This window comes from Taudactylus pleione, unplaced genomic scaffold (genome assembly GCF_031769625.1).
Source record: "Taudactylus pleione unplaced genomic scaffold, aTauple2 ptg000192l, whole genome shotgun sequence".
NCBI classification, from domain to species: Eukaryota; Metazoa; Chordata; class Amphibia; order Anura; family Myobatrachidae; genus Taudactylus; species Taudactylus pleione.
Window position 1 is genome coordinate 1,915,667 of NW_028284594.1, and position 15,924 is coordinate 1,931,590.

The following is a 15,924-nucleotide window of genomic DNA, read 5'->3' on the forward strand; positions in this document are numbered from 1 at the left end:
ATGACTTGTTTGCGCATGACGACCCATACGCATGTGCAGTTGTGCGAACATCGCTCATAGCGAACGAGCGGCCGCTTACGAGCGGCTCTGAATCAGGCCCTCTGTTCGCACAGTCCCCTTCAGATTGCACTTCTGTTGGACCCACCAATGCTCCGCCACAGCTTGTTGTTAAGCCTCCCTGGTACAGGGATATCAATCGGTTCAGGGTTTGGTTCAGGTTTCTCATATTATACAGCAGATGCTGGAATTTACAACCCCTTAACGCCATCCTAAACATCCCCTGCCTACTTTCCTTCAGTCAGGGTACAAATCTGACTCCGAAATCTCCTTGCAGCTTTGGATAATTTTCAGCAAGATTTGGATTTGGAGATGTCCTCCCTTCAGGAGGAAGATCATACCTGTACAGTGGAATCCTTAATACCCACAGTTAAATCTGTGCTGCTAATTAAAAACATTCAGAAGACACTACTTATCAAGATTCGTCTTTATTTGAATGCAAAAAGGATGCAATCATTTTTCCTTCCTCTGCACAATTTAGGCAGTTACAGGTCTCCAAGAACATACAGTCCTTTTATCCACGTCCCCTTTCTTATAGGGATAAATGGGAAATCGCCATTGCTAAGCTGGTTAAGGCTACCACTCTCCCTCTACCTAATGTGGCTTCACTCAAGGATGCCACGGCCAGAAAAACTGAATTTCTTCTTAAAAATGTTCTCAGCAGCCGGAGCATTCATGCGACCGGTCTTGCTTCGGCATGGGTTTCCAAGACCTTGGAGAGGTGCGCGGACCCCCGTATGATGGCCTCCATTCAGGTGCCTTCCCATCTGAATTATTGTCCACTGTGGGAAACATTCAGTAAGCAGTTGCCTATCTCGGGAAAAAGCAGCCTTGGACTCCTCTTCTTTTCGCCAGAGTTTCGGCTTTGGCAGTGACAGCCAGGTGGGCGAGATACTCTTTGCTCCTTAACTGGACAAAATAATTGCTTCCACAGTAGCCTCTAAGTCTGCGTTTTGCCATCTGAAGTCCAAGATTCCCGTCTTTCGTATCGCAAGGATGGGCAAAGTTCCAGGCTTCCTCTAGCAGCCATGGCTCCTCATCCCGAGGTGGTCTGCTCTTTTGCCCTCCACAGCTCCAAAGTCCAAGATTGCCTCCTTTCTATCGCAAGGATGGCTAAGGTTCCAGGCCTCTTCTCTGGGCCATGGTTCCGCCTCCCAAGGTGCTAAAGCCAAAGGGTATACAGTCCTGGATAGGTCACAAATCCATTCCCAAACTCTCTGACAAGCAGTCTGCTGATGGTCTGGACTCCTACCTGGAGTCTCCACATTGGACTCTTGGGTGCAAGGCATTGTAAAAAGGAGCAATGCCCTGACCTTTAGGGAGTTTCCTACCAAACTGTTTTTCACCACATGTCTGCCTCGTGATCCTTCTCAAGGCCAGGGCCTAACAAAATTTCACAACCCTTTTGGACTCGTCATTTCCCGTGCCACTAAAGAGGACCTGGTTTTTATTTTAACCGCTTCCTCGTAATAAAATCAGATGGTACCTTCTATCCCATGAGGTGCGCAGTATTCCCCAGTGGCAGAACAGTATCTCCAAGCTCTGTTAGCAGTCTACATTCCAGGGGTCGACTACTGGGAGGCCAACTATCACAACCGACAGGATGTTTATTCGGGAAAATGGTCTCTTCGTCAGTAGGTCTTCCAACAACTCGTGGAGCGCTGGGTCTGGCCCTAAATAGACATGATGGGGTATTCCCTGAACCACTAGCTGACTCTGTACTAGTCCAGGACATGGGATCCAGGGGCTATTCTAGTGGATGTGGTGTCCACCCTGTGCAATTTCCCTCAACTTCCCTACTTTATCTGCAATTTGAAGCAAGGTGGGTCGGAGACGACCACGGTCAGTAAGTGGGCTTGAGCTGACTTTCATGCTCCGACGCTCCGTTCCACTGTGGTGTTTGCATAACGTGTGCGGATCGAAGACAGTCGTGGCCAGGGAGTAGGCTGTCGTTAAAAATTACTATTTATACTTACTCGTATTATGTCTTTATGGGTTACATATATTTATAGTAAAAATAGGTTTGCCTTCATTTATTACTATTTTGTCATTAAGCACGTGTGTGATAAGTTTTATCAGCTGCTAATCAGCAGCCATCTTGCAAAGACAGTATAAAAGATTATTTGGGCCAGTGCAACATCACCTTTGAAAAAGCTGTGATTGTACACAGCGAAACACGTCAGTGACTGGCATACTTACCCACCACCATCTTCAGCTTAGTGGGAGCCCACCGCATCCTCTCTCAGCTTGGTGCACCATACTCTCTCCATTACCAATCTGACCGGATCCGTGCCACAGGGGACATAATTACTGCAAGGCACTGCTAAAGGAGCCCCATACAACTATACACGGAACTGGTAACTATACCATACATGCTGGATATTATCAATTCCATAAATACCAGGAGACTGTTCGAAATACGGATGCTTACTTCATGGACCAATTTAATTTTTCACCGCTTTTAACTGAATGAACACTAGTATGGACTGGGGTGTTACTATTGCAAACCCTTGTGTGATGCTATTGTTAATATGCATGGAGACATATTTTATTGTAATTCCATTGTGATCACTTTATTTGTGTACGATAGTGCTTATTGTTTTTATGATTCTTAGAGATTAAATATTGGATTTTTTCTATTCATATTCCAGTTTTTATTTGAGAGCGCTATAATTGGCACTTTGTATCTATAGGCCTTTATGAGGATTTTTTTTTTTTTATACAGCTGCTCGTGTTATGTTATCAGCACCCACTTCCCTCTTTTAAGGTGGGGCAGCCATCCTGATTGCTCCAGCTTAGCCACGCAGGGCATGGTAGGCCAACCTCCGATGCATGTTGGTAGCTCCCACTTGGTGCCTAACTCTCATGCTGGATCTTATCTCACAGGGCCCATTACTACACCAGGTACCTTCCTCAACTTGCTTTGACGGGGTGGCTGTTGAGACAGCCCATTTGAAGGCTAAAGAGCTATTGGATGCTGTGATCCAAACTACTGTATGCTCTCTCCCAGGAGTTAAGTGCATTGTCTTACAGATCTCAGTTCTTGATTTTTCACTCAGACCATGGAGTCCTACTCTGGCTTTTCTTCTGAAAAAGTTCTTCCATTTTCAGATTAACCAGAAGATTGTGGTCCGGCCTTTTCCTGTTTGTCTTTATAGTCCTTGGACATGGTACTGACCCTGTGCATTTACGTTGATAGATCTAAGGAATTTTGTTGCACCGACTCTGTATTGTATGCTATTGTCAAGTGGAGTTGGCCTGCCTCCAAGCAGACAAGTGCCCGTTGGATTAAGGCAGTCATCTGTCAGGCCTACTAATCAGCTAATCTTCCAGTTCAGAATTAGTGACAGCTCACTCAACCCGGTCAGGGGCCTTCTGGATGGCTTGACATGGTGCGTTGGCAGAGCAGCTTTGAAGGGCTGCTACCTGGTCCTCAGCATACACCTTTATCAAATGTTACCGTTTTAACACTTTCACCTCCAGGGATGCAGGTTTCAGGCAAAGGGTTCGCACAGTTCAGGAGAGTTCCCTCCCTTAGTTGACAGGTTTGGGACATCCCTATTGTGTCTCCAGTGTCCCCCATGGCTGAAAGGAAGTTTTTTGGTTCTTGCCTTATAAATCTCTTTTTTTTTTCTAAGGCCATAGGGGACACTGGACTTCCTCCAGTTCTCTCTCGGCTTTGCTTGGGAATTGTTTTGGGTTGTGGTACTCCAGGTCCACTGCCGCTCCTTGTGTATGCATGTTTGTGTGCCTGGTGTTGTTCTCCTCTTCCTCTCTGTCCTTTGGGCTTTTGCTAGTGTAAACTGACTGCCCTGGACAGGATATAGGGGTGGAGGAGTCTGAGCTGTCTGAAACTTAACTCTTAGTGTCCAGACTCCTCCAACACCAGCCATATCCCATTGTATCTACTGCGTTCCCCATGGCCTCAGTGAAACCTATTTATTAGTTAGGAACCAAAATCTTTTTTTTTTTTGCAGAGATTGTTTATGCGCTGATTCACTCTATGGCAATTTACCACATCTGCCTAAACATTTACTTTAGATGTGTATTATCCCATATCTCGGGTTTGACCTTGCCTGTCATATCTGATGCTCCTGCCATATTTTTACCTCACTTATTAATTTATATTCTATTTTTTTTACTCTCCTATTCATGTAACATGCTGCAGAACAATTATTGTTGCTGATGTATGAAGGAGTAAATGAGTTTAATTTAAAACCATAAAGATCATATAAATTCAATCTTCTCTCCCATTTCACCTAACCTCTTGTATTAAAAAAAATGCATTCATACGGTTTTAATTTTAAAGGAATATTTTCACTTTGCAGCAGGGTTGTTTACGTACCGGAGGTCCTCTACTGGACAGATTTTGTAAAATTGTATATAACCAAGAGCATACAGTATGATGCACATAGAGAAATTGCAGCCTGCTCCTGACTGGATTTTTGCAGCACTCATTTTGGCCAATAATTCAATAGCACCATACCCCCTGCTGCATTGAGCAATTGACTATATAATTTCCTATTTTAAGTGACTACACAGTTAATCTCTTCTCCTGCTTTTTACTTAAGAAAAGGGTTTTTATTAGTTATTGAACATTAATAGATACCACATATATTTACAGTATTAATTGCATTTAGTCAAAAAGCAAAAATAAAAAAATCTGTTTAAAAATAACTTAATTCTGAAAAATTATTCAGAATATATAAAAACCTTGAAGGAAAGCTTTTAACCATCAAATCTAGTGATACTAATTAAAGCTTATATATGCTAACAGTTAATGCACATATTTCCACTTCCACTATTCCATGAAATAGGCCACTAGCCTTCTTCTCATGGATAGTGTACTACAAAAATGTATCATTAAAAAGTGGACATTAAAATGCTACTGGTCTATGTTTTACTATAAAACAAAAAAGGTACCCAGCGCTAACAGTGGTATATATGGGTAAAGTGTAAAAATTTGCTGCACACCTATATGAGAGGCTTCGCCAAGCGATACAACCAAAAATGTATAAGGTGGCGCTAAAGGACACAAAACATTCATATAATAAAATATTCTATTTTAATCACAATATCACCGTAAATAAAATACAATCTAAAAATGACATGACATATCCATATAAAAGAGGAAAGAAAGTCCTCACTATGACTCAGATAATGTACTGAATTGGCACAAAATCCTATGTAATAAGACACTAATGTGTCCACATTCTAATAAATGTGTACAAGAAAATAAAACAACAATGTGTCACATAAAATGCTCCAATACAATGTTGCAGTAGTGCTAGTGCACAGATGTTTTAAAGTTCCAATAAAGTGGATTTAGAAATGCATTGTGCATATATTCAGTGTATCAATGGAATTCCTTATACTCACCGTCCTGGGAAATTTTTTTAAAAAATATACAGTATATGATAAGAGGCACCTCTTTATGGCTGATGTAGGTGTGCTACTGTATCCGTATAATTTGCTGAGCAAACATTTTAATAGCTATTAGGTATCAGTCCCAATGTACTCCAGCAGTGTGCCAAGTCGTAGGCACTGTATGTTCAGTGCTGGCTCTGTGCTGCGGAGCACAGTAAGCTCCAATAATATGCCAACGTCTGTAGCAGATGTTAAAGTAAGGTCCGTGGCAGAGCTTACTCAGTCACACATGGGACGAAGGCACAATAACCATCGCGGGTCATCTGTCTCCACTCCTAGCCGCAGGGACTCGCCGCCTCCAATGCAGCTGTGCACGGCAGACAGTGCCCAGGTGGAATATGGCATGAGCTGAGCTAGTCCCAAAGGAGTAGCACCTCTGCGTCCTTGGCGTAAATGTCCAGTGTATGGCACAAAGCAAATGGTTTCCCAGGTTTGTAGAGTAGCTTAATAACAGGCTCCTTCTGTATCCTTCAACATGTTTCTCCTCACTGGGAGGCTTTTTCAACAATGCAGAAGTAGCCTGTAGTTTGACTAGCTTGATTTAAATACCATTACTAATTAGTGAGAACAGATTTGTTTAATTACTTCATCAATTGAGGCAAGCACAATAGTGTGCTTTCAACCTAGAAAACACATCTCTCTCAAATCAATATATTATAGAGTGCATATTCACAAAGTCATAGTACTTACACTTATAGCAAATGTGTTATGCTTCTACAGTATATCAAATTGTCATCATAAAAAGCCTTTATTATATACATATATACAAAGATCTTATTAACATTTATACATATATAAACAAGTCCTCAAAGTGAAGGCACTACTCCTTGTATCAATGTTCTTATCACAAAAGTTTTTTAATGTTCACCACCCAGTAAGCACAACACCATCACTGTAGCATATTATCCATCCATTGAAGAAATGCATATCAAGCAGTTCATATATAGATCAAGATACTTATGATATCATCGTCTGTCGACTTCGGTCCACTTCAGGGCCGTTCTAGACTCACAAAGACATATCAACAATCCAGCGTGGTATACAGGTATGGCACATCAAACCCCCATCTTAGCAGGAATATTTAAACCTTACCCTTAATCCATAATGTATCTCACCTGTGTGTCCCGGCTAGCGTGCGTTCCAGCCGTCTGCGCATGATTGACTCCATCTACAATCCCCTACTAACTCCGTGTTCTCGCGAGACACAAAAAGCATCCCGTCCTCCTTGATGACGCACACTTCCATGTGACCATCAAGACATACGGAGAGCTGGCCAGCATTACTGCGGCGCCATGGCAACCCGATGTACTAACCCATTCACTGCCGCACAAATCCATACTAGTTAGTGAATAAGGGATATCCATTCATCAATCCCTAAATCCAGCTATTACTTATCCTTACTAATGGAGTGTTGAGTGCCTCACCTACAGTCAAAAACCCTAGATATAGCTACAATATCATTCTACAATATAAAATATCTCCCCACATACATTACAATGATACGATCAATGAACATATATTAAATATTAATAAAAGGATATGTTTGTGCAAACCTATAAACAATCCCTCTGGATTAAGGGTAAGGTTTAAATATTCCTGCTAAGATGGGGGTTTGATGTGCCATACCTGTATACCACGCTGGATTGTTGATATGTCTTTGTGAGTCTAGAACGGCCCTGAAGTGGACCGAAGTCGACAGACGATGATATCATAAGTATCTTGATCTATATATGAACTGCTTGATATGCATTTCTTCAATGGATGGATAATATGCTACAGTGATGGTGTTGTGCTTACTGGGTGAACATTAAAAAACTTTTGTGATAAGAACATTGATATAAGGAGTAGTGCCTTCACTTTGAGGACTTGTTTGTAGAGGTATCATATGTGGATACTTCCATGAAAGAGCATACCCGGGATGATTATATAAGGACAGTGCATAAGCTTATATTTGTATATATATATATATATATATATATATATATATATATATATATATATATATATACACACACATATACATAAATATATACATGCATACATATACATACAACGAATCCGACATGCTTAACTTATTATTCAATCTACCATAATAGTGAATAAATTCCATTAAATGGGCTAAACCCATAAATACATGTAGAAGATCAGGGGTAAGGTGTGGGATCCTAATAAATACATTTACCCCCTTCTTATGTGTTTAAGTGGACACAGCATTCTAACTAGTAAAGCTAATCAAAAATGAGCAGCTACACAGGTGATCAGGATGACAGATCTGTAAAGAGTCAGATCTAAATATCGATCATAGACATGGAAGATAAGAGTAAGAGAAAAAGATTTATTAATGAAAAGGGCTAGTACATAGTTATAGCAATACTATACACCCTGCTGCATTGAGCAATTGACGGTATCATTTCCTATTTGAAGTGACTACACAGTTAATCACTTCTCCTGCTTTTTACTTAGGAAAAGGGCTTTTATTAGTTATTGAACATTGTTAGATGCCACATATATTTACAGTATTAATTACAAAAAAAAAAAAATCTGTTTAAAAATAACTTCATTCTGAAAAATTATTCAGAATATATAAAAACTTGAAGGAAAACTTTTAACCATCAAATGTAGTGATACTAATTAAATCTTATATATGCTAACCATTAATGCACATATTTCCACTTCCACTATTCCATGAAATAAGCCACTAGCCTTCTTCTCATGGATACTGGAATACAAAAATGTATCAGTAAAAAGATCTATGACCATTAAAAAGTGGACATTAAAATGCTACCTATGTTTTACGTAGATTTTTGTCTTAACTCAAATAATTTTTTCTTACTTAGGCCGGAAATGTGAGCTCTGGCTTTGTGGACATATCTTCACCTTAGCTGACATACTTCTGGGAGCTACGTTGCATCGACTCAAGTTCCTAGGACTTTCCAAAATACAATGGGAAGATGGGAGCAGGCCAAACTTACAGTCATACTTTGAGAGAATACAGAAGCGCTATGCATTTCGGAGAGTACTCGGAGACATCCACACCACCCTCCTGTCAGCAGTTTTACCCAACGCATTCCGCCTTGTCAAACGAAAACCACCATCTTTCTTTGGGGCATCTTTCCTCATGGGTTCATTAGGGGGAATGGGATATTTTGCCTACTGGTATTTAAAGAAAAAATACATCTAATGACTAGCTGGTCTTAGTTTGATGTCTCTGTGCAATGTGGTATTATTAAACCAAGTGACAGAAACCTGAACAAACTTCACCATTGAACAAATATCCTTAATGCTAATGTAAACATTCCACAATAGAACACTTAAGATCTTATAATGCAATAAAAGTACTACATTTGCAAATTACTTTTGTAGGTCAAGCAAAATAAATCTAGAATGTTGCAGTATTAATAGATCAATTTATCTATCACAAACTTGTTGAATTGTGGCCTTTCCCTAGTTTCAAATTTGTTATCCTTTAAAGTGTACCCATCAATATATATATTAGAGACATCCATTTTGAGGTCTGAGACAATATTCCTGTTAATATATTTCATCAATAGGAGCTAGTGTCATCTCTGAGCTCATGACTGACCAGTGTCACATGCACCGATGATGTCACTAGATCCAAGTGATTTGGTAAGATGAATATTTTACTCAGTCCACAACATGGCTGCTTCCATTATTGCAACAGGTACACTTGAGGCCAGCGAAAATGTGGTCAAATAACCACTCAATACACTTATGACCAAAATAAAAAGCCATTATCTTTGTAAACAGTTTCACCCTACATATTTTTTTAAGGCTATCAAATAATAGCACAGAATGAAAGCCCCTAACACATAATGCTGGAGACAATGGAATGAAATTGTGTGTTACTGTATTTATGTTTTGATTTCAATGTAGATTTATTTTCTTTGAATGAAATATTTTTAGATTGGGCTGTTTTTCAGAATGTACAAGACTTGGATGCCTTTGGATTTCTTCGAAACAGCTGCTTTTACTTTCAAAATCTTGTGACCATCTTCTGTTGCCTAAATCTCATGGGTACATCATTTTTTTTACTGCATAGATAACTTGTAACACTGTAAAAAAAAACACGGCATTTAAAGGCCCGTTTCATATGAAAGTCTGTGATATCTGTCTGTTTGTGCACATCCTCATAATTAATCAATCACAGGGTTCCAAACTTTCTTGTGCCTTTTGTATGTCAGAAAAAGCAAATTAAGTTCTTAAACAAGAAAGTATTATGGATCAATAAACTTTTGGTGGGAAAATAATACCTGTTTATTTCACATTTTCTGTTTTTATCTTCCAAAACTTTCATCAATCATATGACATTGGGACATTAATATTGACTCAGCCAAGAACTCATCCTACATGGAAGATCTATTTAATATAAGAATCCTAAGATCCACATTTTGTAGCCAATCACATTGAACCGTTTTTCTGTATGTTGTGAGTGACACACCCTGCACTAAAAGTGGTTTGTCAGTCACCTACACACAGTACAGGCAGCCTTTTGTGTACTCACAGAAATCAGACCTCATGAATATTATACAGTCACTGCAGTCCCTAGCAAATATATAGGCTATTGGCTCAGCTGACAAAATATCAGTCAATTCTAATTTGACAAAAAAGAGAATTTAGAAAGGCAATGCAAAACATGCAACAAGCCACAACAAATTATAAGTTATCTGTAACAGGTCTAGTGCAAATTATACAAAGAAGGCTGTCTGCTTGCTATGGTTTACTGCACATTTTTCACTTCTATATCAGTTTAGTGACTAAAACTAATCGTAAAAAAAAAACCACATTTACAGTACAACATTTAATCAAGTGATAAATGTGCAATTCATATGGACTTATTTAAGAGCTTTTGGTTGAACGATTTATATCGCCCAGTGTCAGAAGAAATGTGCTATATGCAACTCCAAAGCGGAACATCTCCAACCAAACAAAGCTCTTATGTGATGTGCATTGGTCAAAGACGTAGAAACAAAAACTTAAATATTTCTGACCACAGCTGCCTTCAAAACCTTTTATAGCAGATTCTTCCATCATAACAGCAAGGAATTTTAAATCCATTTCAGAGAACCCACTCTTGAAACGACTGAATCAGAGTTGTATGCTATGGCGGTGTTTATACAAATGGAGCAATTTTTTGCTACAGCGCATGCCTATGAGTCACACTGCGCATACGTCAGGTAATTACAAGTCGCATGCTGAGAGTCTTTATATGTGTACTGCATTTACAGTCAGGGAGCGTTTGGGGGGAGGCAACGAGCGTCGGCTAAAAACGTAGGCAGTTTCGACCGTTTCGGAAGCGTCTCACATCCTGCTTCTGCAATCCAGTACGCAAGAAATATGGCTCAGGCATCTCAGTTCCCACGTCCATGCTGCGTGACCATAGGGTTACTCAGAAGTCTGATAATCTGCAACCGAACAGTGGTTGCCTCGAGTTGCAATGTCAGTGGATGTCTCAATGCAATCCCGGATCGCTGCAACTATTGCTTATTTACACAGAGCAGCTACGTACAGGATTTCAGCTACGGTGGCAATAGAGTACGTGACTCAGGCCCGTTGCCCTCAACTCTATTATGCGTGTGCAGGAAAGCTTCCTTTTAGCCCTTTAAAGTGTACAGGTCATGAATGGAAAAATATACACTTCGCACCCAGAGAATTTACTAGTACCTATAGTGCTGTAAAAAGTGTACAACATCCATGTTCTGAGCCTGCCTATGCTCTCTGAACAACAAAGGCTAGATTTTCTTTTGAAATGCTGAGCGGGAACTAAATAATTTTCAAGACGTACAAGTGTCCACAGGTCAGCAACCGCAGTTCATTTTGTATTATGCCTTAGTCAATGTAGGTTACATGAGAAAGAAGAGGTACAAAGAGCTTCTCCAGAACAGTATGTATTAATAATAATAAAACCATAAGCTTGGTTTTATTATTCTTAATTTAATTTACCTTAATCTTAAATTACAAATTTGAAAAACATGAAATAATAGATTGTAACACTCATGAAACAAAAGAAAGTAACATTCTTGTATCGATATAAAATGGAATTCTACAAAATTGCAAAATCCTAAAAACAAGCAAAAAAAAAAAAATAATGAATAAGATTTTCATTAAACAAATTTATTGCATGCCTTTAAATTAACAAAAGTAATCAAAAATACAAGAATCCAAGGCTTTTAATGGAGAAGTGACCTTTTAACTGCATCAAACCCATAAATATAACATATCAGAAAATAAATATCCTCTCATGGAATTTTGAAAAATCTAGAATTTATCTTTGTAGTGAAAATAGCAGTGAAGATACATTAGTGTTATATAAAATAGTGCAGTTCAATTAAATAAAACATTCCAATAACAAATAAGATATTATGATAGACCAGTTAGTATTGTAGTGTTTGATATATGGGGATATTTCTTTCCCATAAGGCCAATTTGAAGGCTGCAGTTAAAGCCTCAGAAATGGGAATTAGACATGAAAGGGTCAATTCAATTGTGGGCGAATTGCACACAATGCTTGCGAAGCCATGACGTTGGATAGCCAGCAACAGAACACCAAACTGCCCTGATATCGCCCACAAATGAATTGACCCTGAAGTGTTCTGACTCCACATTTTTAACTCGTTTTCTTTTCGATCTTGGGTATAGTAAAGCAAGTTATGAGTGTCTACCAAACACCAATGCTTTAAAATTACATGAATCAGGAGTCTCACCTCTATATCAAATATTTATTTTCAACTACATATATAGCTGGCTGTTGTGCTTATGTTATGCATTGTGAGATATTAAGTTATTTCTTTTAATTACCAACATGGTGACTTGCAATTGACCCTTGATGTGTAATGTCCAGCTGCAGGGTTATTTGTCTAAGAAGATGCCATGTGAGGTGGAGGCTGGTAGATTTTTGTATAGCCCATTAGGACTGCCAACAAATTATCCAATATATCGAAGGTTCCCAAACTTTGCAATTACAGTCCAAATTTGAAGGATATCCATGCTTGAGCACAGGTGCCTCAATTAGTACCTCAGTCAATTTGATTTAACCATCTGAACTCAAGCATGGATATCCTTAAAATCCAAACTTTAATGGTGGAGTTTGGGGACCTCTGCAATAGATAATGGTAAAATTATGGGGTCTTACGCATTCCAGGCTTGCCCTTCTCACCAACATGAGGATTGCATGGGGAATGTCACCCTTTCAAACCCGAGTGCATGCTCTGGACAAAGGGCCAAAAAGCCTAATTAGTATTTGCACAAGCCAGTGAGCCAGTAGAAGGGGACTCTGGAACTTTGTACAATTCTTCTTTTTGCATCTCCCCACAAACAGATTCATATAAGCGAGGCTGTTCTGTTATTTTTTTCCTTTTTGTTTATAAGATAATTATTTGCCTAAGACTATCTTTGTATGTCATTCTTATTAATTGCTTTTGTATATACTTAAAGCATTGTATCTTTCTCATATTAAACTTTATTTAATACAATTGGTCTCTGTGATTCTAATCAGAACCATTTTGTCTGTGGATTTGGTTTATCCATGCTACATAACTTGACTACATGTTATTATTTGGGTAAAGATAACTGACATTATTTGACACAAACAATCCCCCCCTGCACTGCTGTTCTCTTACCCCTAGGACTACTGAGTCCGCTGTGGCTGCTGCCTGCTCTGTGCAACTCCTCTCGGACCCTGACATAATGGAAGCCAAGGCCGGATGGCAGGTGATTGTTGCGTCAGTGACAACAATGGGGTGATGCCGTCCGATGTAGTCAGTGGAGCGGGGGGATAACAGGAAATCAGTCTCTCAGCCCCTGTTTTCTGGGAGTATCTGCCTCTGTCAATGCAGATTTACTAGCCTTAATTACTGTTCTGAGATGGCCATCTGAGTAAAGGTGCGTATCCACTTACAGACTGTGAAACGAAAGCACGATTACGACAGTGTAATCGTGCAGTCATTTCACAATCTGTGATGTGCCTACACTGAACGATCAGTCGTTCAGTGTAGGCACATCAATCATCCCCGAACATGGTCAACCTGACGACGTTGTCAGGTTGACCAGCATTTTCGAGCGATGTAGATGTCAAAAACGACCAGCGGCCGCGCGCATCGTTGCTCGTTTTTTACTTTAAACTGCCCGATTTGCAGACGATTACTGACCGATTGCACGATTACGATGTCGTAATCATGCAATCGCTCTGTAATGGCTGCGTTCTCGGATGCAGCATCAAATCACACATACATGCATGTATGAGTTGTCTATTTACACAAGACTTCTCCTGCTGCATAAGCAAAATGTAGCAGCTGCGACTGCAAAGCGTACAACTGTGAATCAACCTTATAGTCAGGATTGGAATAATTCTGATATGCCACCAATTGTATTCACTGCAAACTCATATGTGGGATATTAAATTGATTTTCTTTAACCAGACCAAACTAAGGAGTATGAATTATAGCACCTATTCATTACAATTAAAACATTGGAATGATTCTGTTACTGAGCAACATTTCAAATATAAACTGTTCAAGATTAGAGACTTCTGGGAAATCCATTAACATAACCACCCGTCCACTGAGTCAACACTTTGCACACTGAATATGTATAGCAAGACATAGGCCAATGCTCAGATTTAGCTCGTGTTATGTGCTGAATACTCAGTGGGTAAAGCACCATGGTTTATTTATCAAAGGGTGAAGAGCCCTACGTAAAAATGTATTTCTTTCAAGAATAAAGCTGTTTTTTTAAGTTAATATTTAAAAATACTGTATACATTTTTTCAAACAAATACAAGGTAACCTATGTATATATCAGGCGCAAAGTGAATACAATTAAAATATGGTTAATTAACATCTGTAATACAGCTCCCACTTAAAGTGCTGGGAACACTTATATAGCTATACAAAAATAGTAAAATACAGAACAAGGGAGCGCATATAGAATAAAACAAATTTTGTTTAATATAATATGACAAAAAAAATCACTAATAAATAATAAAACAATAAAAGAAATAGAAACAATGTCTATAGACAATAAATGCCACCGATTGGTCTCAAGTTTCCGGCATAGCCTTGACACTTTGATAGTGAGATGAACCAATTAGTATTATATTATGGCAAAAGTGCCAAATAGTTCACGTGCTCACTCTCCAAGGACTTAAGCTGCCCATCCACTAGGCGATTTTGACAGGCGATTGCACGGTAACGACGTCGTGCACTTTAAAGTCGGAAACGACAAGCGATGCACGCGCCCGCTGGTCGTTTCCGACATCAGTCATCGGACAAACATGCTGGTCAACCTGACGATAATGTCAGGTTCAGCATGTTGGCAGATGATTGCTGAGCCTGCACTGAACGACTGCTCGTTCAGTGTAGGCTTATAGTGTTCACTCTAGCTCCGGCGGCAGGCAGGGTGCCGGAGCTAGAGAGGGCAACTTTGTGCGCGTGGGCGAAAAGGGGGCGTGGCCATAAAAGGGTGCGAGTCTATAAGACGCGTCCCCTTTGTCATCATACTTGGGGGCGTGCCCGGCACTTACGGACATGCCAGGCAGCCCCAAGCGCTGCAAACAGGGAGAATAGATGCCAGGCGCATGCGCCCGGCGTCTATTCTCCGGCAGTGACCGGGTCACCGCACATTTCTCCACCCGCGGGACACTGCGTCCCACGGGTGAAGACTGCACCCGCAGCCTGTGAGGGCAGGGTGCTTTTTGCCCTCCTTCTGGAGGGCAGGGTGCTTTTTGTCCTCCAGAAGGAGGGCAGGGTGCCGCACCCTGCTAAAACAGCCTAGCGGGAACGCTAGGCTTATCACAGACATAGAAACGACAGCACAATTACAATGTCGTAATCGTGCTGTCGTTTTTATGGTCTGCTAGTGGATGGGCAGCATTAAACTCAATGTTGATGCCCAGCAATGTTTATCACAAAAAAGCTGCGGTGGGAGAATGGCCTATGTGTATTACACTCCCCGGATGTTGACAAATTGTCCCCGCCTGAATACAATGTAGCAGCGGTCCTGGAAGAAACACATCCACGGCCTAATGTAATGTGGAGGGAGACTCAGCTCATGCTGTGAGCAGACATGCACAGTTCAGTATCTCACAAATCTCAAGTTAAATGTCCAGCAGCCGGTATTAATGTCCAGCATCCCTGTCACCTTCTGATGAAACCGTTGGATATACAGAATGGAAAAATACATTAGGAGAGTGAGCACGTGAACTATTTGGCACGTGAACTATTTGGCACTTTTGCCACAATATAATACTAATTGGAACATCTCACTATCTAAGTGTTAAGTCTATGCCGGAAACTTGAGACCAATCAGTGGCATTTATTGTCTATAGACATTGTTTCTATTTCTTTTATTGTTTCATTATTTATTTGTGATTTTTTTCATGTTATATTAAACTAATTTTGTTTTATTCTATATGCGCTCCCTTGT

At 40.0% G+C, this 15,924-nt stretch overlaps 1 protein-coding gene across 1 annotated transcript in view; it reads left to right on the forward strand.

Moving 5' to 3' along the window:
* The window catches only part of GDAP1L1 (ganglioside induced differentiation associated protein 1 like 1), a 107,502-nt gene extending 94,557 nt beyond the window's left edge, over positions 1 to 12,945 (forward strand). The window contains exon 6 of the mRNA XM_088476738.1: positions 8,322 to 12,945. Coding sequence (XP_088332864.1) covers positions 8,322 to 8,665 — 344 coding nt within the window. The 3' untranslated portion in view covers positions 8,666 to 12,945. The remainder of the gene's footprint in view (positions 1 to 8,321) is intronic.
* The last annotated feature ends 2,979 nt before the right edge of the window (positions 12,946 to 15,924 follow it).